General features: G+C 46.2%; 1 protein-coding gene across 1 annotated transcript in view; it reads left to right on the top strand.

Moving 5' to 3' along the window:
* Positions 1 to 2,430, top strand: part of HPSE2 (heparanase 2 (inactive)) — a 329,697-nt gene extending 327,267 nt beyond the window's left edge. The window contains exon 12 of the mRNA XM_073595103.1: positions 2,190 to 2,430. Within this exon, the coding sequence (XP_073451204.1) occupies positions 2,190 to 2,355 (166 nt within the window). The 3' untranslated portion in view covers positions 2,356 to 2,430. The remainder of the gene's footprint in view (positions 1 to 2,189) is intronic.
* Positions 2,431 to 26,192: the final 23,762 nt, after the last annotated feature.

Here is a 26,192-nt window from a genome sequence, read left to right as displayed (position 1 = left end):
TCTTCTCCCCTGGCAGAGGAAGTTTTCCTCTTCTTCCCCCGGCAGAAGGCGTTCTCCTCTTCTCCCTCCAGCAGAGGGCATTCTCCTCTTCTCCCTCCAGCAGAGGGCACTCTCCTCTTCTTACCATGGCAGAGGGCACTCTCCTCCTCTCCCCCTGGCAGAGGGCTCTCACCTTTTCTCGCCCCGGCTAAGGGCGCTCTCCTCTTCTCTCCCCAGCAGAGGGCGTCCTCCTCTTCTCCCCCCGGTAGAGGGTGCTCTCCTTTTCTTCCCCCAGCAGAGGACAGTCTCCTCTTCTCCCCTGGCAGAGGACGCTCTCCTCTTCTCTCCCGGCTGAGGGCGCTCTCCTCCCCTCCCCCCTGGAAGAGGACTCTCACCTCTTCTCTCCCCGGCAGAGGGCGCTCTACTCCTCTCCCCCTGGCAGATTGCTCTCACCTCTTCTCCCCCCGGCAGAGGGCGCTCTCTTCCTCTCCCCCTCCCAGCAGAGGGCATTCTCCTCTTCTCCTCCCGGCAGAGGACGTTCTCCTCTTCTCCTCCCAGCAGAGGACACTCTCCTCTTCTCCCCCCGACAGAAGATGCTCTCCTCTTCTCCCCCCGGCATAGGGCGTTCTCCTCTTCTCTCTCCCCCCTTCAGAGGGCCTTCTCCTCTGCTCCCCCAGGGGGCATTCTCCTCTGCTTCCCCCCAGCAGAGGACGCTCTTCTCTTCTTCCCCCGGCAGTGGCCGCTCTACTCTTCTCCCCCGGCAGAGGACGCTCTCCTCTTTTCCCCCCAGCAGAAGGCGTTCTTCTCTTCTCCGCCCCGTCAGAGGAGGCTCTACTATTTTCCCCCACGGCAGAGGGCGATCTCCTCTTCTCCCACCCCCCGGGCAGAGGGCACTCTCTTCTTCTCCCCCCCCCCCCGGCAGAGGGTGCTCTCCTCTGCTCCCCCAGGGGGCATTCTCCTCTGCTCCCCCCCAGCAGAGGACACTCTTCTCTTCTTCCCCCAGTAGAGGACACTCTTCTCATCTCCCCCCAGCAGAGGGTAGTCTCCACTTCTCCCCCCGACATAGGGCATTCTCCTCTTTTCCCCCCAGCAGAAGGCATTCTCCTCTTCTGCCAGAGGGTGCTCTTGTCCCCTCTCCCCTCCTCCCATGCAGAGGACGCTCTCCTCTTCTTCCCCCGGCAGTGAACACTCTACTCTTCTCCCCTCAGCAGAGGACGTACTCCTTTTCTCCCACAAGCAGAGGGCGTTCACCTCTTCTCCCCCCAGCAGAGGACACTCTCCTCTTCTCCCCCCCCAGCAGAAGACGTTCTCTTCTCCCCATGGCAGAGGACAATCTCCTCTTCTCCCCCTGGCAGAAGGAGCTCTCCTCTTCTCCCCCAGCAGAGGGTGCACTTCTCCTCTCCCCCCGGCAGAGGGCACTTTCCTCTTCTCCCCCCAGCAGAGGGCACTCTCCTCTTCTCCCCCCCTACCCCTGGCAGAGGGTGCTCTCCTCTTCTCCCCCCCAGCAGAGGGCACTCTCCTCTTCTCCCCCTGGCAGAGGGCACACTCCTCTTCTCCCCCTGGCAGAGGGCATTCTCCTCTTCTCCCCCCCCAGCGGAGGGCGCTCTCCCCCCCCCAGCAGAGGGCACCCTCTTCTTCTCCTCTATACTTCAGTGAACTATCCCCAGACATCCTTCGTCTTTGCCTCCAATGCAGGGCTATGGGCTCTACACTGTAGTTGAGTTGAATGATGTAGATGGGTGTCATGCAGCCCAGAAGAAAAGTGGTGCTGGATCTCAGGGTGGTGAGTCTGCAGGGGACTGCTCTGGACAGGAGGTGAGTATTGCAGCAAGAACTTCCATGTTTGTTAGGAATGGCTGGCTACTGTTCTTCAAGGCAACCAGAGTCGGGCTTTAAGCATCTGACAGGTGAAGTAGATAATCACTTCAGCATTGTTCGAAATGATATATTACTCTTATCAGAAGAAAAAAATCAAACATGAAGAGGGGAGAATGCAAAATCTATTTTGGTGCCATCCAGCTGCACCAACTCCCCCTTGTGCTGACTTGATGGAACTACAATCCTGCACATCACACAGATAGAGGCCCTTTAAATAACGCCTCCGCCATGATTGTCCACGCTCCATGTTGGTGATTTATAAGTGTGATTTGTACTTGTCCCGTATACAGATCCCGATATTAACAATGACAATATGTGTGTCTCTATGGCAGGTCAGTACATCTGAATGGACAGTCCCTGGTGATGGTGGACGATGGGACCCTCCCGGACTTCAAACCCAGACAGCTGCGGCCCGGGCGTACCATCGCCATCCCTCCTCTCAGCATTGGCTTCTATGTGGTGAAGAATGTGAACGCCGTGGCCTGTCGGTATCGGTAGTTATTGTTTGTGCCATGAAAGCTACAACCAAATATGAGGTCCAACGGCCGAACCTTCCGCTATACAATGTTCCCGGCCTGCAAATAACTCCCAGACAGGTTTACTGAGAACTGCCACTTCTACAGTCTGAACCCGTCCAACATGTGGCTGGGAGAATACACAGGTCCGTCCCACAAATACATCCCCCACAACATCACACAATACACGGGTCCGTCCCACATATACATCCCCCACAACATCACACAATACACAGGTCCATCCCACATATACATCCCCCACAACAATACACAGGTCCGTCCCACATATACATCCCCCACAACATCACTCAATACACAGGTCCGTCCCACAAATACATCCCCCACAACAACACACAATACACAGGTCCGTCCCACATATACATCCCCCACAACATCACACAATACACAGGTCCGTCCCACATATACATCCCCCACAACATCACACAATACACGGGTCCGTCCCACATATACATTCCCCACAACAACACACAATACACAGGTCCGTCCCACATATACATCCCCCACAACATCACACAATACACAGGTCCGTCCCACATATACATCCCCCACAACATCACACAATACACAGGTCCGTCCCACATATACATCCCCCACAACATCACACAATACACGGGTCCGTCCCACATATACATCCCCCACAACAACACACAATACACGGGTCCGTCCCACATATACATCCCCCACAACATCACACAATACACGGGTCCGTCCCACAAATACATCCCCCACAACATCACACTATACACAGGTCCGTCCCACATATACATCCCCCACAACATCACACAATACACAGGTCCGTCCCACATATACATCCCCACAACATCACACAATACACGGGTCCGTCCCACATATACATCCCCACAACATCACACAATACACAGGTCCGTCCCACATATACATCCCCCACAACATCACACAATACACGGGTCCATCCCACATATACATCCCCCACAACATCACACAATACACGGGTCCGTCCCACATATACATCCCCCACAACAACACACAATACACGGGTCCGTCCCACATATACATCCCCCACAACAACACACAATACACGGGTCCGTCCCACATATACATCCCCCACAACATCACACAATACACGGGTCCGTCCCACATATACATCCCCCACAACATCACACAATACATGGGTCCGTCCCACAAATACATCCCCCACAACATCACACAATACACGGGTCCGTCCCACATATACATCCCCCACAACATCACACAATACACGGGTCCGTCCCACATATACATCCCCCACAACATCACACAATACACGGGTCCGTCCCACATATACATCCCCCACAACATCACACAATACACGGGTCCGTCCCACATATACATCCCCCACAACATCACACAATACACGGGACCGTCCCACATATACATCCCCCACAACATCACACTATACACGGGTCCGTCCCACATATACATCCCCCACAACAACACACAATACACAGGTCCGTCCCACATATACATCCCCCACAACATCACACAATACACAGGTCCGTCCCACATATACATCCCCACAACATCACACAATACACGGGTCCGTCCCACATATACATCCCCCACAACATCACACAATACACGGGTCCGTCTCACATATACATCCCATGATCATCACACAATACACAGGTCCATCCCACATATACATCCCCCACAACATCACACAATACACAGGTCCATCCCACATATACATCCCCCACAACATCACACAATACACAGGTCCGTCCCACATATACATCCCCCACAACATCACACAATACACAGGTCCGTCCCACATATACATCCCCCAAACATCACACAATACACGGGTCCGTCTCACATATACATCCCCCAAACATCACACAATACACGGGTCCGTCCCACATATACATCCCCCACAACATCACACAATACACAGGTCCGTCCCACATATACATCCCCACAACATCACACAATACACAGGTCCGTCCCACATATACATCCCCCACAACATCACACAATACACAGGTCCGTCCCACATATACATCCCCCACAACATCACACAATACACAGGTCCGTCCCACATATACATCCCCCACAACATCACACAATACACAGGTCCGTCCCACATATACATCCCCCACAACATCACACAATACACGGGTCCATTCCACCTATACAGTATCTCACAAAAGTGAGTACACCCCTCACATTTTTGTAAATATTTTCTTCTATCTTTTCATGTGACAACACTGAAGAAATGACACTTTGCTACAATGTAAAGTAGTGAGTGTACAGCTTGTATAAGCCTCGGTTCACACTGGGGCGACTTGTCAGGCGACCTAGTCGCCTGACAAGTCGCCTCCCGTTCTGTGCTATGGAACCGTTCTAATCGGAGCGACGCAAGTCGCTCCGACTTAGAAAAAGGTTCCTGTATTACTTTGGGGGCGACTTGGGGCGACTTGCATAGACTTCTATGCAGAAGTCGTCTCGCAAGTCGCCCCGGCAGTCGTTTGCAGGTCGCCTCGCTGAGGCGACCTGCAAGTCGTGCCGCCCATGTGTGAACCGAGCTTAACAGTGTAAATTTGCTGCCCCCTCAAAATAACTCAACACACAGCCATTAATGTCTAAACCGCTGGCAACAAAAGTGAGTACACCCCTAAGTGAAAATGTCCAAATTGGACCCAAAGTGTCAATATTTTGTGTGGCCACCATTATTTTCCAGCACTGCCTTAACCCTCTTGGGCATGGAGGTCACCAGAGCTTCACAGGTTACCACTGGAGTCCTCTTCCCCTCCTCCATGATGACATCACAGAGCTGGTGGATGTTAGAGACCTTGCACTCCTCCACCTTCCGTTTGAGGATGTCCCACAGATGATCAATAGGGTTTAGGTCTGGAGACATGCTTGGCCAGTCCATCACCTTTACCCTCAGCTTCTTTAGCAAGGCAGTGGTTGTCTTGGAGGTGTGTTTGGGGTCGTTATCATGTTGGAATATTGCCCTGCGGCCCAGTCTCTGAAGGGAGGGGATCATGCTCTGCTTCAGTATGTCACAGTACATGTTGGCATTCATGGTTCCCTCAATGATCTGTAGCTCCCCAGTGTCGGCAGCACTCATGCAGCCCCAGACCATGACACTCCACCACCATGCTTGACTGTAGACAAGACACACTTGTCTTTGTACTCCTCACCTGGTTGCCTCCACACACGCTTGTCACCATCTGAACCAAATAAGTTTATCTTGGTCTCATCAGACCACAGGACATGGTTCCAGTAATCCATGTCCTTAGTCTGCTTGTCTTCAGAAAACTGTTTGTGGGCTTTCTTGTGTATTATCTTTAGAAGAGGCTTCCTTCTGGGATGACAGCCATGCAGACCAATTTGATGCAGTGTGTGGCATATGGTCTGAGCACTGACAGGCTGACCCCCCACCCCTTCAACCTCTGCAGCAATGCTGGCAGCACTCATACGTCTATTTCCCAAAGACAACCTCTGGATATGACGCTGAGCACGTGCACTCAACTTCTTTGGTGGACCATGGCGAGGCCTGTTCTGAGTGGACCCTGTACTGTTATACCTCTGTATGGTCTTGGCCACCGTGCTGCAGCTCAGTTTCAGAGTCTTGGCAATCTTCTTATAGCCTAGACCATCTTTATGTAGAGCAACAATTCTTTTTTTTCAGATCCTCAGAGAGTTCTTTGTCATGAGGTGCCATGTTGAACTTCCAGTTACCAGTATGAGAGAGTGAGAGCGATAACACCAAATTTAACACACCTGCTCCCCATTCACACCTGAGACCTTGTAACACTAACGAGTCACATCACACCGGGGAGGGAAAATGGCTAATTGGGCCCAATTTGGACATTTTCACTTAGGGGTGTACTCACTTTTGTTGTTTAGACATTAATGGCTGTGTGTTGAGTTATTTTGGGGGGACAGCAAATTTACACTGTTATACAAGCTGTACACTCACTACTTTACATTGTAGCAAAGTGTCATTTCTTCAGTGTTGTCACATGAAAAGATAGAAGAAAATATTTACAGAAATGTGAGAGGTGTACTCACTTTTGTGAGATACTGTACATCCCCCACAACATCAGATCTGCATACACCCAGCTCATCATTCCTCCGACGGTTCCTTCTAATAAATAACATTTCCTGGGCTGACTCTAGGGATGGCATAGGATAGCGTGCCACGGGCAAGCTAATGCCGAGTGTGGTAGATATAGCATTATGTGTTATTTATTTGTTTTATCCATTTATATTTCTGACATATACAACAGAGTTGTACAAAGAACCGATCTCTGGAGTCTCTTTACAGAAATACGCTATAGTGCCAGAAGTATTGGGAGGTATTGGAACTTTAATGGCATCCCAGTCTTAGTTCATGACTGCACAAAGCAAGGTCCATAAAGGCTTAGATGAGCGAGTTTGGGGTGGAGGAACTTGACTGGCCTGCACAGAGTCCTGACCTCAACCCGATAGAACACCTTTGGGATGAATTAGAGCGGAGACTGCGAGCCAGGCCTTCTCATCCAACATCAGTGCCTGACCTCACAAATGCTCTTCTGGAAGAATGGTCAAACATTCCCATAGACACACTCCTAAACCTTGCGGACGGCCTTCCCAGAAGAGTTGAAGCTGTTATAGCTGCAAAGGGAGGACCAACTTAATATTGAACCCTGCGGACTAAGACTGGGATGCCAGTGTGTAAAGGCAGGTGTCCCAATACTTTTGGTAATATAGTGTATAAAGTCCCTACTAATAATAAAACACATCAGGGGCGGTTCTGGGAAGACAGGTACCATTTGCTTGTGCAAGAAAATCTTCCATGCATATGGGGAGGTATTTATTTAAAAAAAAATATATGCATAGCTGTTCCTCCTCCAAAACTAAAGTACATTTTATTTTGTGCAAATTAGGCAAAATCAAATGTTCTCCGGCTCTATTCTCTGTCATTTAGATGTGTAAATTGAGAAAATACAGCATTTTGGCCACTAGATGACGATGAGGAGCATACTTATTTATGATAACTGCCAGCACCATCTAGTGGCCATAATGTGGCATTATCCACATTCAAACTTTTGGTTCCCCCTCCCCCGGTGTGTAGAATACCCACCCAATGAGCACAGTGGTTCCCCTCCAGTGTGCAGTACACCCCTCCCCCATGAATGCAACGGTTCCCTCTGTTATGTAGAATACCCCCTTTTCTTCAATGAACACAGTGGCTCCCCCTAGTGTGTACTGTGGTTCCTTCCGGTGGGTAGAATACCCCCTCCCTTAATGAATACAGCAGTTCTCCCCCGGTGTGTAGAATACCCCCTTCCCCAATGAGCGCAGTGGTCCCCCCCCCGGTGTGAAAAATACCCCCTTCCCCAATGAGCGCAGTGGTCCCCCCCGGTGTGAAAAATACCCCCTCCCCCAATGAGTGCAGTGGTCCCCCCCCCCCCGGTGTGTAGAATACCCCCTTCCCCAATGAGCACAGTGGTCCCCCCCCCCGGTGTGTAGAATACCCCCTTCCCCAATGAGCACAGTGGTCCCCCCCCCCGGTGTGTAGAATACCCCCTTCCCCAATGAGCGCAGTGGTCCCCCCCCTGGTGTGAAGAATACCCCCTTCCCCAATGAGCGCAGTGGTCCCCCCCCCCCGGTGTGTAGAATACCCCCTTACCCAATGAGCACAGTGGTCCCCCCCCTGGTGTGAAGAATACCCCCTCCCCCAATGAGTGCAGTGGTCCCCCCCCCGGTGTGTAGAATACCCCCTTACCCAATGAGCGCAGTGGTCCCCCCCGTGGTGTGAAGAATACCCCCTCCCCCAATGAGTGCAGTGGTCCCCCCCCCGGAGTGTAGAATACCCCCTCCCCCAATGAGTGCAGTGGTCCCCCCCCCGGTGTGTAGAATACCCCCTCCCCCAATGAGTGCAGTGGTCCCCCCCCCGGTGTGTAGAATACCCCCTCCCCCAATGAGTGCAGTGGTCCCCCCCCCGGTGTGTAGAATACCCCCTCCCCCAATGAGCACAGTGGTTCGGTTCCCTCTGTTATGTAGAATACCCCCTTTTCTTCAATGAACACAATGGCTCCCCCTAGTATGTGCTGTGGTTCCTTCCGGTGGGTAAAATACAGCAGTTCTCCCCCGGTGGGTACCCTCTGGTATGTAGAATACCCCCTCCTTCATGGAGAGCAGTGATTCCCCCTGGTGTGTAGAATTTCCCTTCCCCCACTGACCATAGTGGTTCCCCTCAATGTGTAGAATACTCCCTCCCCCACTGAACGGAGTGGTTTCCTCCAGTATGAAGAATACCCCCTCCCTCATTGAGCACAGTGGTTTCCTCCAGTATGTAGAATACCCCCCTTGAACGCAGTGGTTCCCCTAGTGTGTAGAATACCCCCTACCCGATTTAATAAGCACATTGGTTCCCCCTAGTGTGTAGAACACCCCCCCCCCCATTATTAAGCACAGTGGTTCCCCCCTAGTGTGTAGAATACCCCCCCCACAATGAGCACAGTGGTTCCCTCCAGTATGTAGAATACCTCCTCCGCCACTGAGCGCAGTGGTTCCCCCCGGTGTGTAGCATAGCACCCACTCCTCCATTGAGTGCTGTCTGCAGTGGTTTCCCCCGGTATGTAGAAAACCTCCTCCCCCATTGAGTGCAGTTGTTCCCTCCAGAATGAAGAATACCCCTCCCCCATTCAGAGCAGTGGTTCCCCCCAGTGTGTAGAATGTCCCCACCTCCACTGAACTAGAGTGGTTCCTTCTATTTAAAGCCACAAGAAACCTGGAGTTAGGCTTTGAAGGCCTCCGTAGATGGATCAGCGTCAACCTTGGGAGGTCCTGCTGGCCTCATCCAGCTGGACAGAAGTCCATCTTTCATTTGATTTTTGTTGTTGGAGCTGGATGGAAAATCCTTGGCTAAACAGTGACTTCATCCGGTCAGATGTACCAACCTATCAGATGCAGGCACCGTTTGGGTATTGTGATTGGATTTCACTGTTTGGGTTTAACAAGAGAAATCTATAGGTGTATGGCCAGATTTAGGGTTACCCAGTCTGCTAAGAACAAGTGTTTTTTATTGATGTAGATCACTTCCTGTGCCAGTGACCACACAGGAAATGAGGGGAAATTGCTCCACAGGAGACACCAATGTCATAGAGGTTGCCGCCCGTCCTCTGCACACCTGGGCTGCACCTTCATCAGTCACTCTGTCCCGGTGACCTATAACTTGGTTCTGCCCCATAATTGGATGGCGGTGTGCCAGGATGTGACCGGCTGAGCTCATTTCAAGTTGAAGCCTCTTGATTTTCTCTGACATTTCTGTGTGTGCCATCGATATCCATGGCAGGTCGGCAGTAGAAGGTAATTTATGTGCCGTGAACTCGCAGAAATTGTAAAACGTTAATTGAGATCAGACAGGAACATGTCCATAAACATCTGTAAAAATTCTCCTCAGCACCCCGACCGCTCTGCTCTCCCCGGGCAGGAAGGGTTGTGGGTCGTCTTTCCCTGCGCTGCCTCCATTAAACCGCACACACACAGCGGGGGAGGTGGCAGACGGTGATCCGGCACTGCTGGAGGCTTTGACTGAGTTATGATTCAGGACGGAGAAGCCAACGGGGGTTCCTGAGCTTCCTGCTTCCCACTAACAGCAATCCTACAAAACCGTTTTATACAGATGGAGAGACGCACAGTGTAGATCAGGGGAGACCAACTCATCGCCGGCCACATCGGCATTTTGGTACCCCTCAAAAGTGCCGGTTGTATCTGTAAGACAAAAACTTTTATTTCGCTCATGATTAGTGTTTGGGCATTTATTATCAATCAACTGTGTATAATCTTTTTAAATCATAATGACAACAGAAACTACCCAAATAACCCAAATCAAAAGTTTACATACCCCAGTTCTTAAGTTATTAATACCGTGTGTAGCACTAACTCTCGGTGGAGCTGCTGGTTTAAGTGGGCTTGTTACCTTCACTCTCGATACCTCTGTTTCACCGGCACCGGGTCTAGGGTTCCGTTGAGTTTACCTCTGGACGATATAAGCACCAACACTTGAGTACGTTTTCAATGCTTTATTGAACCAAGTAATGAAGGAAGTAGCAGGAAAGAGGCAGGAGGAAAACTGCAGGGAAGCTCAAATACCTTTCTTTAGGTTTCTTTAGAACATCCTTTAAAGTGGTGTTCCGGCCAAAATTATACTTTTTAAATAAAAATACCCCTATAATACACAAGCTTAATGTATTCTAGTAAAGTTAGTCTGTAAACTAAGGTCTGTTTTGCTAGTTTATAGCAGTAATTTGTTATTTTATAAACTTACAAGAGGCCGTGGCCATCTTAAGTGTGGGCATCTGAAGCCAGACTGTATTTCTTCCTGGATCTCATCCTTGCAGATCTCGCACATGCTCAGTGCAGCACAAGCAGTGTAATAGGTTTGAGGTCAGGTTTCCATAGCAACGGCAGTGTCAGAGGAAGTTGCCGCCCCTTCCCAGAAGGCATTGCAAACAGGAAATGATGCGATGGGCCGCGGCCAGGGAGGAGAAAGTGAAAAATGAATACAGCAAATATACAGTAGGTGCTGAGAAAAAAAAATAAAAAATATCCAATTTGTTTACAGTGCACAGTTTAGTGGGGGATGCTGAAGAGTTGTAAAAGTGGGTGGAACTCCACTTTAAGGTTGAATACTGTAATTGAATGCAATCCCCTTTTGTGGGACACGATCTTTGCTCGCCTGGATAGGCCTCTCTCACTTGCCTAGCAGCCAATACGTAGCACGAACAAAAGTCTCTGCCACAGACTTGCTTGAAATAAACCCATACCATCCTCTGCCACAGGATGTATTGGTTCACGATGAATGTCAGACACAGTACTTGGACCTCTAAGCCAACCCGGCAGTACCATGTAATAAGACTACTTCAGGATACGTCCTCCAACCGAGTCACCAGGCCCCTCTCCAGACCAGGACTCTTCATGATCCTTCCATGACGGGTCCTCCCCTGGGATCTCCTCGGTTGTCCAGCTTCTTCACTCTGGATAGACAGCTCAGGACCATTCCTCTGCTGCTGTGGTAGGCCCCAGACAGGCTTCTGGGCCCACCCACGCGCCGCAGCGACGCGGGCCTCCGGAACGGAGGACCACGAGGTGGTACTCTAACACATACCTGTCAGCCAGGAGGGCCAGCAGATGGCTGAAAACAAACCCCTAAACATGGTGTCTGTCCCATAAATACCCTCTCCCAGAATGCAACTCGGAGGACCACCTCCACCGAGTTGTCTCCGGGACAGAGGAGCACTCATCCGCTTTAACACGTTGCTTTTCCAACACCCGCCAATGGTGACAACGACACCCACCGGCACAATGTGGAACCACACTCAATGTCAGCCAAGCTGGAACAGAGGCAAGTCTAGCTTCCTATAACGAGCAATTCACTAAATTTACCTATCAAATGGTAGATCACAAAACTACCAGCGCTACACGTGTATTTCCTCCTTTAGCATCAATGACAGCTTGAAGTCTTTTGTGGTATTTGTGGATGAGGATCTTTATCTTCTCAGTTGGCAAAGCTTCCCATTCCTGTAAATTCTTGGGCTGTCTTGCATGAACTGCACGTTTGAGATCTCCCCAGAGTGGATCAGTGATATTGAGGTCAGGAGACTGAGATGGCCAATCCAGAACCTGGATCCAGAAGCCTTGTGTTTTGGATCATTGCCATGTTGGAATGTCCAAGTACGTCCTAGGCGCAGCTTCCTGGCTGATGAATGCAAATGTTCCTCCAGTATTTTTTGACAACATACTGCATTCATCTTGCCATCAATTTTGACCAAATTTCCTGTGCCTTTGTAGCTCACACATACCCAAATCATCAGCAATCCACCTCCGTGTTTCACAGTAGGAATGGTGGACCTTTCATCATAGGCCTTGTTGACTCCTCTCCAAATGTAGTGTTAATGGTTGTGGCCAAAAAGCTAAATTTTGGTCTCATCACTCCAAATAACTTTGTGCCAGAAGGTCTGAGGCTTGTCTCTGTGCTGTTTGGCGTATTGTAAGCGGATACTTTGTGGCATTTGCGTAGTAATGACTTTCTTCTGGCGACTTGACCATGCAGCCCATCTTTCTTCAAGTGCCTCCTTATTGTGCATCTTGAAACAGCCACACCACATGTTTTCAGAGAGTCTTGTATTTCACCTGAAGTTATTTGTAGGTTTTTCTTTGCATCCCGAACAATTTTCCTGGCAGTTGTGGCTGAAATTTTAGTTGGTCTACCTGACCGTGGTTTGGTTTCAACAGAACCCCTCATTTTCCACTTCTTTATTAGAGTTTGAACACTGCTTGATTGGCATTCTCAATTCTTTGGATATCTTTTTATATCCCTTTCCTGTTTTATACATTTCAACTACCTTTTCCCGCAGATCCTTTGACAATTCTTTTGCTTTCCCCCATGACTCAGAATCCAGAAATGTCAGTGCAGCACTGGATGAAAGATGCAAGGGTCTGTCAGACCACACACACTAATTACAAGCAAACAGATCACAGGTGAGGATGGTTACCTTTTAAATAGCCATTCAAACCCCTTTGTGTCAACTTGTGTGCATGTTATCATGCCAAAATCACCAGGGTATGTAAACTTTTGATCAGGGTCATTTGGGTAGTATCATATGAAATAATTGTCTCTGTATACCATTATTTCTGGTTTTAGTAATAACTTCGAAGGGCGGGTGAAGACCGGTATAGAGCCCACTCACACTCCTGTAGCAGAGGATGCACATCCAAAAAAGGAGGATCACACACCTCTGGTATCATCCACAAGAAACTTTATTGGAGATTGCTCAGACGGAAGATGGTTCTGCCATGGTGTGTTCCTCCAAGTTTCTTGTGGATGATACCAGTGACCCTCCTTTTCAACTGGCATAGAATTGTATTATTATCATAATTATTATAAGCAGAAGTCTAGAGCACCCCAGCCCCCCTCCCCAACATCAGAAGCCAACAGTCCCCCATCCTCCCTTACATCCCAGTGCACCCCTCTTACCATGTGCTACTTCCGGGAGGAAACTGGAGGTGGAGCTTGGAAGCAGAAAGTGTAGGATGTGGAAGAGGACCAGAGGAGGGCTGGAGTCAGCTGAATGCTGAGACCAGGGGAGGCGGAGACGAGGGGGTGCTTCCCACTGCTGAGATGGGGGGAGGTCAGAGACAAGACTCTTATCGGTTGCACGGAGAAGAGCAGGATCTGGCGGAGGTGTTCTTCCTCCTCTCTGCTGCAGACTGCTGAGACAACGTGGGGCAGAGATGAGAGGGGTGCAGCAGCTGCAAGAGAAGTGTGAGAGCCACATAAAATGGCCTGGTGCACTGGATTCGGCCCACGGGCCTTGTGTTTGACACATGTGGTGTAGAGGATGGCTAAAATACGAGTCTTCCTTCTACATAGACATTATAGAGAGTGGCAGTTGGAGGAATAGTGCGCTGTCATTGGTATCAGTGGGAGGAATAGTGCCCCATCATTGGTATCAGTGGGAGGAAGAGTGCCCCATCATTGGTATCAGTGGGAGGAATAGTGCCCCATCATTGGTGTCAGTTGGAGGAATAGTGCTGCATCATTGGTATCAGTGGGAGGAATAGTACTCCATCATTGGTGTCAGTTGGAGGAATAGTGGCCCAGAAGCCAGAAAAAGGCAAACAAAGGGCTGCATCCAACCTCTTGCGTATGGAGTTTGGAGACCACTGCTCTAGGGGGAACCCTCAAAATGTTTAGGTCTGGGGGAACCCCTAATATAATTTAGCAATCTTCATCTTACTGTATGTTAGTGTGATCAGTGATTTGTAGACACAGTTGAATCACCCTTACATTGTTGTTCACTGATAATGTGTCTTCCAAGATGGGTGGTTGGGGTGATGTCCTTCCATTAAAACTAGTTATGGTGGGCAGCAGGAAGCGCCTCTCTCCTTACGGTGAGAAGAAGAATGTCATACACATTAGTTTTCAATGAGACTATATATTTTTCCATAGTCATCCCACTCTGGGGTCTCCCACTAGGGTCATCTGCCACCAAAACTCTAAAGTCAGCGTGAGGCTGATATCAGCGCTATAGCCGAATGACAGCTAGTGTGGTCATCCAGTTCTGGGAGGGTGTCTACTGACATCATCCCAGAACCCCACGCCCACACAGCTGATCACAGATCTAGATCAAAGGGCCAATCATAGCTCATCACATGTAAACAAATGCCAGTTATCGTCAAGTAAAGGAAAGTCGACAACTGGCGATTCTGTGACAGCACACATTTACACTGATATTTAGGGCACTGACCATCAGTGTCAATCAGTGTCCATCAGTGCAGCATATCAGAGCTGCCTTTCAGTGCCCATCGGTGCTGCCTCATCAGTGCCGCCTTATCAATGCCCATCAGTGCCCATCAGTGCAGCCTACCAGTGCCCATGAGTGCAACCTCATTAGTGCCGATCAGTGCCGCCTTATCAATGCCCATCAGTGCCACCTTATCAATGCCCATCAGTGCCACCTTATCAATGCCCATCAGTGCCGCCTTATCAATGCCTATCAGTGCTCATTAGTACCTATCAGTGCAGCCTCATCAGTGCCCATCAGTGCAGCCTCATCAGCGCCCATCAGGGCAGCCTCATCAGTGCCCATCAGTGCAGCCTCACCAGTGCCCATCAGTGCAGCCTCATCAGTTCCCATCAGTGCAGCCTCATTAGTGCCCATAAGTGCAGCCTCACCAGTGCCCATCAGTGCAGCCTCATCAGTTCCCATCAGTGCAACCTCATCAGTGCCCATCAGTAAAGAAGAAAAATTACTTATTTGAAAAATTTTATAACACAACTTTTTTTGTACGTTTAGCAAAAATTAAAAAAACTCATCAGAGCCCATCAGTGTGGCCGATCAGTGCCCATCAGTGCAGCCTCATTAGTGCCGATCAGTGCCACCTTATCAATGCCCATCAGGGCAGCCTCATCAGTGCCCATCAGTGCAGCCTCACCAATGCCCATCAGTGCAGCCTCATCAGTTCCCATCAGTGCAGCCTCATTAGTGCCCATAAGTGCAGCCTCACCAGTGCCCATCAGTGCAGCCTCATCAGTTCCCATCAGTGCAGCCTCATTAGTGCCCATCAGTGCAACCTCATCGGTGCCCATCAGTGCAACCTCATCAGTGCCCATCAGTAAAGAAGAAAAATTACTTATTTGAAAAATTTTTTGTATGTTTAGCAAAAATTAAAAAAACTCATCAGAGCCCATCAGTGCAGCCGATCAGTGCCCATCAGTGCAGCCTCATTAGTGCCGATCAGTGCCGCCTTATCAATGCCCATCAGTGCCTCCTCATCAGTGCCGCCTTATCAATGCCCATCAGTGCCTCCTCATCAGTGCCGCCTTATCAATGCTCATCAGTGCCCATCAGTGAGACCAAAATTAGAAAAATATAAAAATGAATGACCAAAAACACACCCTGAAGAGTAAACTACACAGTAATTTATTAGCTATAATAAGCAAAATACAAAAATATATAATAATTCACAACCACCCCTTAAAAGATAGATATGGTGGGTATACCCAAAGCAATGGGACCCCACCAAACTATCTAACCCTCCCTGTAAACAGTATAATCCTACATGAATAAATGGGGGAGCCCGCAGTTAGGGAGCCCTCCCTTCCCCAATATATAGCACCCCCTAAGACACCTGTAATACCCCCAGCTACCAACGGGTGGAGGCTGAACTGTGAAATTCCTGAAGGAGCAGCGTGATTTTGCCAATGCAAAAATAATTCACGCTGTTTCCAAAAACGAAAATCCCAGTGGCTAGCCAAAAACTGTGCAGTACCCATCAGTGCAGCCTCATCAGTGCCCATCAGTGCAGTCTCATCAGTGCCCATCAGTAAAGAAGAAAAATATTTTTTTTTGCAAAAGAACATTTCTTGTATGTTTAGCAAAGAATAAAAAAACTCAGTGGTCATTAAATACCACCAAAGAAAGCTCTATTTGTGGGAAGAAAATGATAAAAATGTCATATGAGTACAGTGTTACATGACCGTGTAATTGTCATTCAAAGTGTGACAGTGCTGAGAGCTGAAAATTGGCCTGGGCAGGAAGGGGGTGAAAGTGCCCGGTATATAAGTGATTCATTATTAGCACCCCAAGTGCGGGTTGCAGACGTGTTTTTTGCTGTGCGTTTGTCACATTACAAAACTCGCAACAAATGCACCAAAACGCGCACTGAAAAAAATGCCCGACGCCCCGAATCTGAAAAAGGGCAGCCCACTAACGCATGAAAAACAAGCAAAAAAACCCCAAAAAACAAACACAAGTGAGAATGCACGTTCCTCGCTACTCTCAGATGTGAAGGGGAACTCAGGGATTTAGCTTTTCCCTTTAGATTACCAATGAGGATTGTCCGCGGACAAATGGCGGATGACGTATCTCTGACACATATAGGTGGTCCAATCTACCTCCATGGGGGGCGGCTCACATCAGCCCTATTCCAGGTATTCTGGTGTTACAATTACCAATAAATCAACAGATGTTTACATATATAAAAGGATGGCAACGATTTATCACCCCCCCCCCTTCCACTGAGCTCAGGCCACTTATTGTGGATGCACATTGTGGCCCCTCATTGTTACATAGTAGGTGAGGTTGAAAAAAGACCATAAAGCCGTCAAGTCCAACCTATTGTGACCCCTCATTGCAGCCCCTTATTGTAGACACTCCTTGTAGCCCCTCCTTGTTGCCCCTCATTGTGGCTCCTCATTGTGGCCCCTCATTGTGGCCCCTCATTGTGGCCCCTCATTGTGGACGCTCATTGTGGCCCCTCATTGTGGACGCTCATTGTTGCCCCTCATTGTGGACGCTCATTGTGGCCCCTCATTGTGAACGCTCATTATTGCCCCTCATTGTTGCCCCTCATTGTTGCCCCTCATTGTGGACACTCATCGTTGCCCCTCATTGCAGTCCCTTATTGTGGCCCCTCATTGTGGATGCTCATTGTGGCCCCTCATTGTTGCCCCTCATTCTGGACGCTCATTGTTGCCCCTCATTGTGGCCCCACATTGTTGCCCCTCATTGTGGCCTCTCATTGTTGCCCCTCATTCTGGATGCTCATTGTTGCCCCTCATTGTTGCCCCTCATTGTGGCCCCTCATTCTGGATGCTCATTGTTGCCCCTCATTCTGGACGCTCATTGTTGCCCCTCATCGTGGCCCCACATTGTTGCCCCTCATTGTGGCCTCTCATTGTTGCCCCTCATTCTGGATGCTCATTGTTGCCCCTCATTGTTGCCCCTCATTGTTGCCCCTCATTCTGGATGCTCATTGTTGCCCCTCATTCTGGATGCTCATTGTTGCCCCTCATTCTGGATGCTCAATGTTGCTCCTCATTGTGGCCCCTCATTGTTGCCCCTCATTGTGGACACTCATTGTTGCCCCTCATTGTGGACACTCATTGTTGCCCCTCATTCTGGATGCTCATTGTTGCCCCTCATTGTAGAAGCTCATTGTGGCCCCTCATTGAGGTCCCTTATTATGGCCCCTCATTGTGGACGCTCATTGTGGCCCCTCATTGTGGACGCTCATTATTGCCCCTCATTGTGGACACTCATCGTTGCCCCTCATTGCAGTTCCTTATTGTGGCCCCTCATTGTGGATGCTCATTGTGAATTCTCATTGTGGCCCCTCATTGTTGCCCCTCAGTCTGGACGCTCATTGTGGCCCCTCATTGCGGACGCTCATTGTGCCCCCCCCATTGTGGACACTTATTGTCTGGGGCCCCTAAATGATTTTACAATCAGGTTTTTAAAAGTGGGAAAAATACTCAGTTTTGCATCTTGTTACGTATTTTACTGGCTGCTCCATCTTTACACTTTACATGATTATTATTATTAATTTCCACCAGGAAAAGCCCCCCCATTGCTTGGGACATTTTGGACCAACTCTTCCTGTGGTGATTGGAGCCGTATTGGTGAACTCACAACATGAGTTATTGAATCATTTGCATTTCCAGGACGATGTTTTTCGGGGTGCTCCCCGCACACCCTGGATGAGAAGAAGGGAGCCCCCCGAAAAGTGAATGTTGGTGCAAAGAAATCAAATCTCACAGATGAGACCCATAGAGGATCCATAGAGGATCCCCTCTACCACAGCGCCCTCTAGTGTCCTATGGAATGTTTACATGGGGGATGTAGAAAGGGAACAATGAGGACCAGATTGGTTGGAATGTTCCTTCCATGGACTGATAATGGAATCACACAAAGAGGTGAAGCTCAGATGTATCATTAATATGAAACCCCAAACCAGAAATCTCATATATTGCAGCTTAACAATCATTAGATGTGGTGGCTGCATTAGTTTTATTTCTTTAGGCTTTTCACCTTGTGATCTGACCAGTAACACACCTCCTGTGTTAGAGCCCCCCCCCCAATCTGGAGGAAGGAGCACAGGGGTCACCTTTGGACAGCAGCCCCTTCAGTCGGTGGGGGGGGGGGGGTAGATTGACTAACAGATTTAAATACATTAACAAATTGAAACCAAACTCCAGCTCACACTTTATAGTCAGTTACAGAAACAGTTTTGTTCCTTTTGGGATAAAGGTTTTATATCAATAAATAAACGCTGATCATGGTAAGCACCCCTGCCAGTGGTAAATGGTTTGTATCATCCCTGTAACCGATACGTCTGCAGGACAGCTTGTTCTTTTGAAAAACAGCAGACTTTCTTCCTGGATCACCAGATAAAAATATAAAAGAAAGAAAGCCTAAAAAAAATAAAATAAAACAATTGTAGCTATCACATCTAAGGATTGGTAATCTGTAATGTGATAAATGTTTGTTTTTGGGGTTTAATAATTTGATTTGGGATGGATTTTGTGAAAAAAAAACAATAATTAAATATAATATTATTATTTATTATTATTATGAATAATAATAATATAATGATAATAATAATTAAATATAATGATGATGATAATAATAATAATATTAATAATATTATCATTATTGTCATCATATTTTATTATTATTATTATTATTATTATTATTATTATTATTATTATTATCATCATCAATAATAATAATAACAATAATATAATGATAATATAATGATAACATTAATAATAATAAAATATAATGATATAATAGTAGTAATAATAATAATGATATTGGAATTATATTTTATTATTATTATTATTATTATCATTTAATCATCATCATCATTATTACTATTATTAATAATAATATATTAATAATAATAACATAAAGATAATAATAATAATGATGATGAAATATAATGATATTATTATCATAATATATCATTTTTGATATTATTATTATTATTATTATTATTATTATTATTAATAACAATAATATAATGATAATATAATAACATTAATAATAATGAAATACAATGATATAATAGTAATAAATAATAATAATGATATCTGAATTATATTAATTATTAGTATTATTATCATTATTATTGTTATTATTATTATCATTATATTATTAATAGTAATAATAATAATAACATAATGGTGATAATAATAATGAAATATAATGATAATATTATTATCATAATATATTATTATGAATATTATTATTGTTAATAATGATAATATAATAATATTAATAATGAAATATAATGATATAATAGTAATTTTATATATATATATATATATATATATATATATATATATATATATATATATATATATATATATATATATATATATTAAGATATTTGAATTATATTACAATATTATTATTATTATTGTTATTATTATCATTATATTATTATTATTATTATTATTATTACTAATAATAATAATAATTAAATATCAGAAACAATCATTTATTTTTTTTTTACTTTTTATAACAACCGTCAGGAAATGTTCTGAGAGGAGGAATGATAATTCAGTGTCAGGGCCGGGTGTATCATCCCATCACACTACTACAACCATCATCATCCCCCCACCCCTCCCCTCCCCCCACATCTTAGGACTGACACATTGATCGTTTCTATTATTTCTCATTGTCAGGAATACTTTATTGTCAGCTGATGGCGGATTGGCAGTTGCCGCCATAACATTGAACTGACGTTTCTTTGGGACTTTTCTGAGAGTTTTAAATCATTTTTCAGGAAAACAGATTTGATTGGCTGATTGTGGATTCATTTTGGCGAATCTTTTCAGCTTGCTACAACCAACGCTGACCGAACCCGCCCCGCCCCGCCCACTCGCGGGTCACATGACTTCACCACTAATGACCAAAACGAAGAGATGTTATTTATTTGCGGGTTTGATGAGCTCAGTGGTTCCATTGGATTTGTCTTCGGATCTCACTGTGTGTGTCGCCTTTTATGTGATACAAAATGTTTTTCTTCAACATCCAATAACTTTATAGAAATCGATGAGATCCGATCAGACGGGAAATGTCTGTTTTAGGTTCTTATATGTCCAGAGTGACCCCCGATCTTCCATCGGGGGGGATTTACTAAAGACAAACATCATAAATGTGATGAAAATTCACTTTACAAAGAACATCCAATCACATGCAAGGAAAATTTTAAAACAGTATTTTTTCCTTGCAGATGATTGGATGATGGAAGTCAGCAGAGCTCCCCCCCCCCTCATGTACTAAGTTCTGGGGGGAATTCCCCTGCAGGGGGGAAGAGTCTGTTTGCCTTTAGCAAATCCCATTGGCTGCATCCGCAAAGCTCACACAGCGGGATAAGGACGGTTATTTTCAGTGGCGTCCAATAGGATTTGAAAACGCCGGTCACATGACTTGGATAAAGACCCTTACCCTGGTGTGAAAGCTGTGTGAATTGAGGCTGGTGAAGGGGAATCGCATTGTATGGACATTTTATTAAAGCTGAACTCCGGGCAAACAGCTAAAATACACCAATAACATGGATCTGACTTACCACCCAAAGGACTTGTACTTCTGTTCATCCAGTCCTGAGAGTTACACAGCTCTGCTACACAGCACAGTCCTGTCTAACAGGGCAGGAGGCCTGATTTAGTCTCTTTTGCAGTTCAGTAACACTTACACAGTTCAGTAACACTTAACACTGTCCCTCCCCACCCCCAGTTTGTAATTGGACAGCGAGAGGAGAAGCAGCAGACTGATGAGCTCATCTTTCTGTCACTCTGCTCTCTCCTCCAAACAGCATGATCCTTGTCCTGCAACACAACTGGCAGTTGGCTTTTTTTGTGCAGCTTCTCCCTCCCCCTCCCTGAGCTCAGCTGTACAAGGATTGCATAAGGCTGATGCCAAATACAAATTTGGATACTTAACACTGATTGATTGCATTGAGAGAAATAATGAATGAATGTAACAATACATTTCTGCCCGGAGTTCAGCTTTAGGGTGTTTGTAAAGGAGAATAACTTAGAATGACGACGATGTATGAGGAGGAGGAGTATTGGAGGAGGAGGAGGAGGAATAGAAATATTGGAGGAGGAAGAAGAGGAGGAGAAGGAGGAGGAATATTGGAGGAGGTGGAGGAAGAAGAGGAATATTGGAGGAGGAAGAGGAGGAGGGATATTTAAGGAGGAGGAGGAAGAGGAGGAATATTGGAGGAGGAAGAGGAGGAGGGATATTTAAGGAGGAGGAGGAAGAGGAGGAATATTGGAGGAGGAAGAGGAATATTGGAGAAGGAGGTGGAGGAAGAGGAGGATGTGGAGGAATATTGAAAAAGGAGGAGGAGGAATATTGGAGGAGGAGGAGGAGGAATATTGGAGGAGGAAAAGGAGGAGGAGGAGTATTGGAGAAGGAGGAGGAATATTAGAGGAGGAAGAGGAATATTAGAGAAGGAAGAGGAGGAATATTGGAGGAGGAGGAGGAGATGGAATATTGGAGGAGGGGGAATATTGGAGGAGGAGGGGGAATATTGGAGAAGGAGGAGGAAGAGGAGGAGGTGGAATACTGGAGGAGGAGGGCAGGGAATAATGGAGGAGGAGGAAAAGGAGGAATATTTGAGGAGGAGGAAGAGAAGTAATATTGGAGGAGGAGGAGGAAGAAGAGGAGGAGTAGAAGGAATACTGGAGGAGGAGGAAGAGGAGGAGCAGGAGGAGGAGGAAGAGGAGGAGCAGGAGGAGGAATACTGGAGGAGGAGGAAGAGGAGGAAAATTGGAGGAGGAGGAGTACTTGCTGTATCTATCTGTTGTAAATGTTATGTCATAAATTATATTTTAAGAAAATAAAAGGGAAATTTTTTAATAAAACTTTGTTTAGATGGGAGATTTTATAGAGATGTTTTTTTTAAGTTGTTAATATTTTCTTTACACAAAAATAATCCTATTTTATTATGGAGTGCATAGAGAGGAATTCATTTTATACTGTGATGTCACATTATGGAAAGAATAAAAAAAGATACGTTTTGATGAATAGATTTGTGTTCCTCATTATTCCATCATTGCCGAACCGGCTGATCGAGCCACATTACAGAGAAACGCGTCGAGGAGTTGTTTTTTTTTTTTTGGGTGGAGACACCATGGCTATATATCTATTATGGATGATCCAATAAAGTCCCTCATAAAAGTACAGATTGGAGTGCGGGTCATATCTATGTATTTGTATGTAATAAAGTTCCTTCATATGGAGCGTGGATCTCCGACATACAGGAATCTACATGTGTTATATGAACCTTAACTGACCCGATAACAGAAAGTACAGCCAGGTTGTATGACACCTTATAGGCTTCAACCTTCCCCTGAATACATACATTGTGAGGGCCACAACATGGATACAAAGTGCAAATATAACATAAAGTGCCAGTGTGTATATCCACTTGCCGACTGCAATACATATTATATATATATATATATATATATATATATATATATATATATATATATATATATATATATATATATATATATATATATATATGTTGTCGTTTGCAAGTGGTTTACCGGGATCATGACTGAAGCTATCGGCCATAGCCACGGTATTTTTTTTTTCAGCCGGCAACTGACTTTCTCATGAAAGCAGTCCGAGCTGCTCATTAGCCGCTGGATCACTTTCAAAAGCAGTGGAAGGGGATGCCCCCCCCCCCCGTACTGTATTTACCGGCACGCCCGAGAAATGATCCAACAGTGCGCCCGGCTGGTCACAGAGGCGGACAGAGACCAGAAGATCATCTCTGATTGCCTCTATGACCTTGGAGCACCGGAGCGACATTCCAGATGTCCACAGCACCCCCCCCCCTTACATCAGATGTCAGGAGCCCCGCCACCATTAGAAAAGTCCACCGCGCTCTATTACATCACAGTGCACCACCCTTACTTTGTGCTGCTGCTGGGAAGAAGCTGTGGGCGGAGCTGGGAAGCAGAAAGTGCAGGGACTGGAGGAGGATCAGAGGAGGCCTGGAGTCAGCTGAATGCTGAGACCAAGGGAGGCAGGGGTGACTGGGTGCTGTGGCTGCAGAGAGGCTCAGGATCTGTAAGAGGAGTTCTGTCCTCCTCTCTGCTGCCAGCTGATGAAAATGAGTGGAGGCGGAGACGTGGGGGGGGGGGGGGGGGTGCCATAGCTGCAGGAGAGGTGCAAGGGCCACATGAAATGGTATTTGGGGCACACAAAGTGGATTCATATCCCTTTAGATTTAAATGAAAGTTTTTGTGCCTGAAGTTCAGCTTGAAACCCCCTCACATCCACAGCCCTCCCCCCCCCCGCCCTACAGAAATGAGAGACTTGTGAATGTTCCTGGAGGCCGGAGGTGTCTTTGCAGCTTTCAAAAACCGGGAAAAAATGATAATTATTACCCTGCAGAAAAATAACTACAGTGCCTTGAAAAAGTATTCATACCCCTTGAAATTTTCCACATTTTGTCATGTTACAACCAAAAACATAAATGTATTTTATTGGGATTTTATGTGATAGACCAACACAAAGTGGCTCATAATTGTGAAGTGAAAGGAAAATGATAAATGGTTTTCAAAATTCTTTACAAATAAATATGTGAAAAGTGTGGCGTGCATTTGTATTCAGCCCCCTTTACTCTGATACCCCTAACTAAAATCTAGTGGAACCAATTGCCTTCAGAAGTCACCTAATTAGTAAATAGAGTCCACCTGTGTGTAATTGAATCTCAGTATAAATACAGCTGTTCTGTGAATCCCTCAGAGGTTTGTTAGAGAACCTTAGTAAACAAATATCATCATGAAGGCCAAGGAACACACCAGACAGGTCAGAGATAAAGTTGTGGAGAAGTATAAAGCAGGGTTAGGTTATAAAAAAAATATCCGAAGCTTTGAACATCTCACGGAGCTCTGTTCAATCCATCACCTGAAAATGGAAAGAGTATGGGACAACTACAAACCTACCAAGACATGGCCGTCCACCTAAACTGACCGGCCAGGCAAGGAGAGCATTCATCAGAGAAGAGCCAAGAGGTCCATGGTAATTCTGGAGGAGCTGCAGAGATCCACAGCTCAGGTGGGAGAATCTGTCCACAGGACAACTATTAGTCGTGTTCTCCACAAATCTGGTCTTTATGGAAGAGTGACAAGAAGAAAGCCATAAGAAGTCCCATTTGCAGTTTGCGTGAAGCCATGTGGGGGACACAACAAACATGTGGAAGAAGGTGATCTGGTCAGATGAGACCAAAATTGAACTTTTTGGCCTAAAAGCAAAACCCTATGTGTGGCAGAAAACTAACACTGCACATCACCCTGAACACACCATCCCCACCGTGAAACATGGTGGTGGCAGCATCATGTGGTGGGGATGCTTTTCTTCAGCAGGGACAGGGAAGCTGGTCAGAGTTGATGGGAAGATGGACGGAGCCAAATACAGGGCAATCTTAGAAGAAAACCTGTTAGATTCTGCAAAAGACTTGAGACTGGGGCGGAGGTTCACCTTCCAGCAGGACAACGACTCTAAACATACAGCCAGAGCTACAATGGAATGGTTTAGATCAAAGCATATTCATGTGTTAGAATGGCCCAGTCAAAGTCCAGACCTAAATCACATTGAGAATCTGTGACAAGACTTGAAAATTGCTGTTCACAGACGCTCTCCATCCAATCTGACAGAGCTTGAGATATTTTGCAAAGAAAAATTAGCAAAAATGTCCCTCTCTAGATGTACAAAGCTGGTAAAGACATCCCCAAAAAGACTTGCAGCTGTAATTGCAGTGAAAGGCGGTACTACAAAGTATTGACTCCGGGGGGCGCCATACAAATGTACCCCCCACACTTTTCACATATTTATTTGTAGCTCTATTGGATCCTGTCTAAATTGGCCCTAATATGTATGGATGTCTATTAGGGACCTTAGATTGTAAGCTCCTTGAGGGCAGGGACTGATGTGAATGTACAGTGTATATGTAAAGTGCTGCGTAAATTGATGGCGGTATATAAGTACCTGAAATAAATAAATAAAATAAAAAGTGTTTAAAACCATTTATCATTTTCCTTCCACTTCACAATTATATGCGACTTTGATGTTGGTCTATCACATAAAATCCCAATAAAATACATTTACGTTTTCTGGTTGTAACATGGCAAAATGTGGAACATTTCAAGGGGTATGAATACTTTTTTCAGGCACTGTATCTATACTTTGAGACCGCAAACCAGCACCAATAGTGTTTTCACAATCACACAGATTTAGTGTGTGCAGCGCCCCCTAGCGAAAAAAATCAATGAATCAATCCATAATGTGAACAAAGTACAAAAATGATCGATATACAGCATATTCCAACCCTCAAAATGAATCAATAAATGAATACAGAAATAAGTATAAATCATGACATCTTATACCATACAGAGGGCCTATATATGACATCATTGCACAGACAGCGATCAATATCAGCTCATCAATGCTGCCGACATACAGT

The sequence above is a fragment of the Aquarana catesbeiana genome, linkage group LG08 (assembly GCF_042186555.1).
Source record: "Aquarana catesbeiana isolate 2022-GZ linkage group LG08, ASM4218655v1, whole genome shotgun sequence".
Lineage (NCBI taxonomy): Eukaryota > Metazoa > Chordata > Amphibia > Anura > Ranidae > Aquarana > Aquarana catesbeiana.
This window is presented reverse-complemented; position numbering and strand designations above follow the sequence as displayed.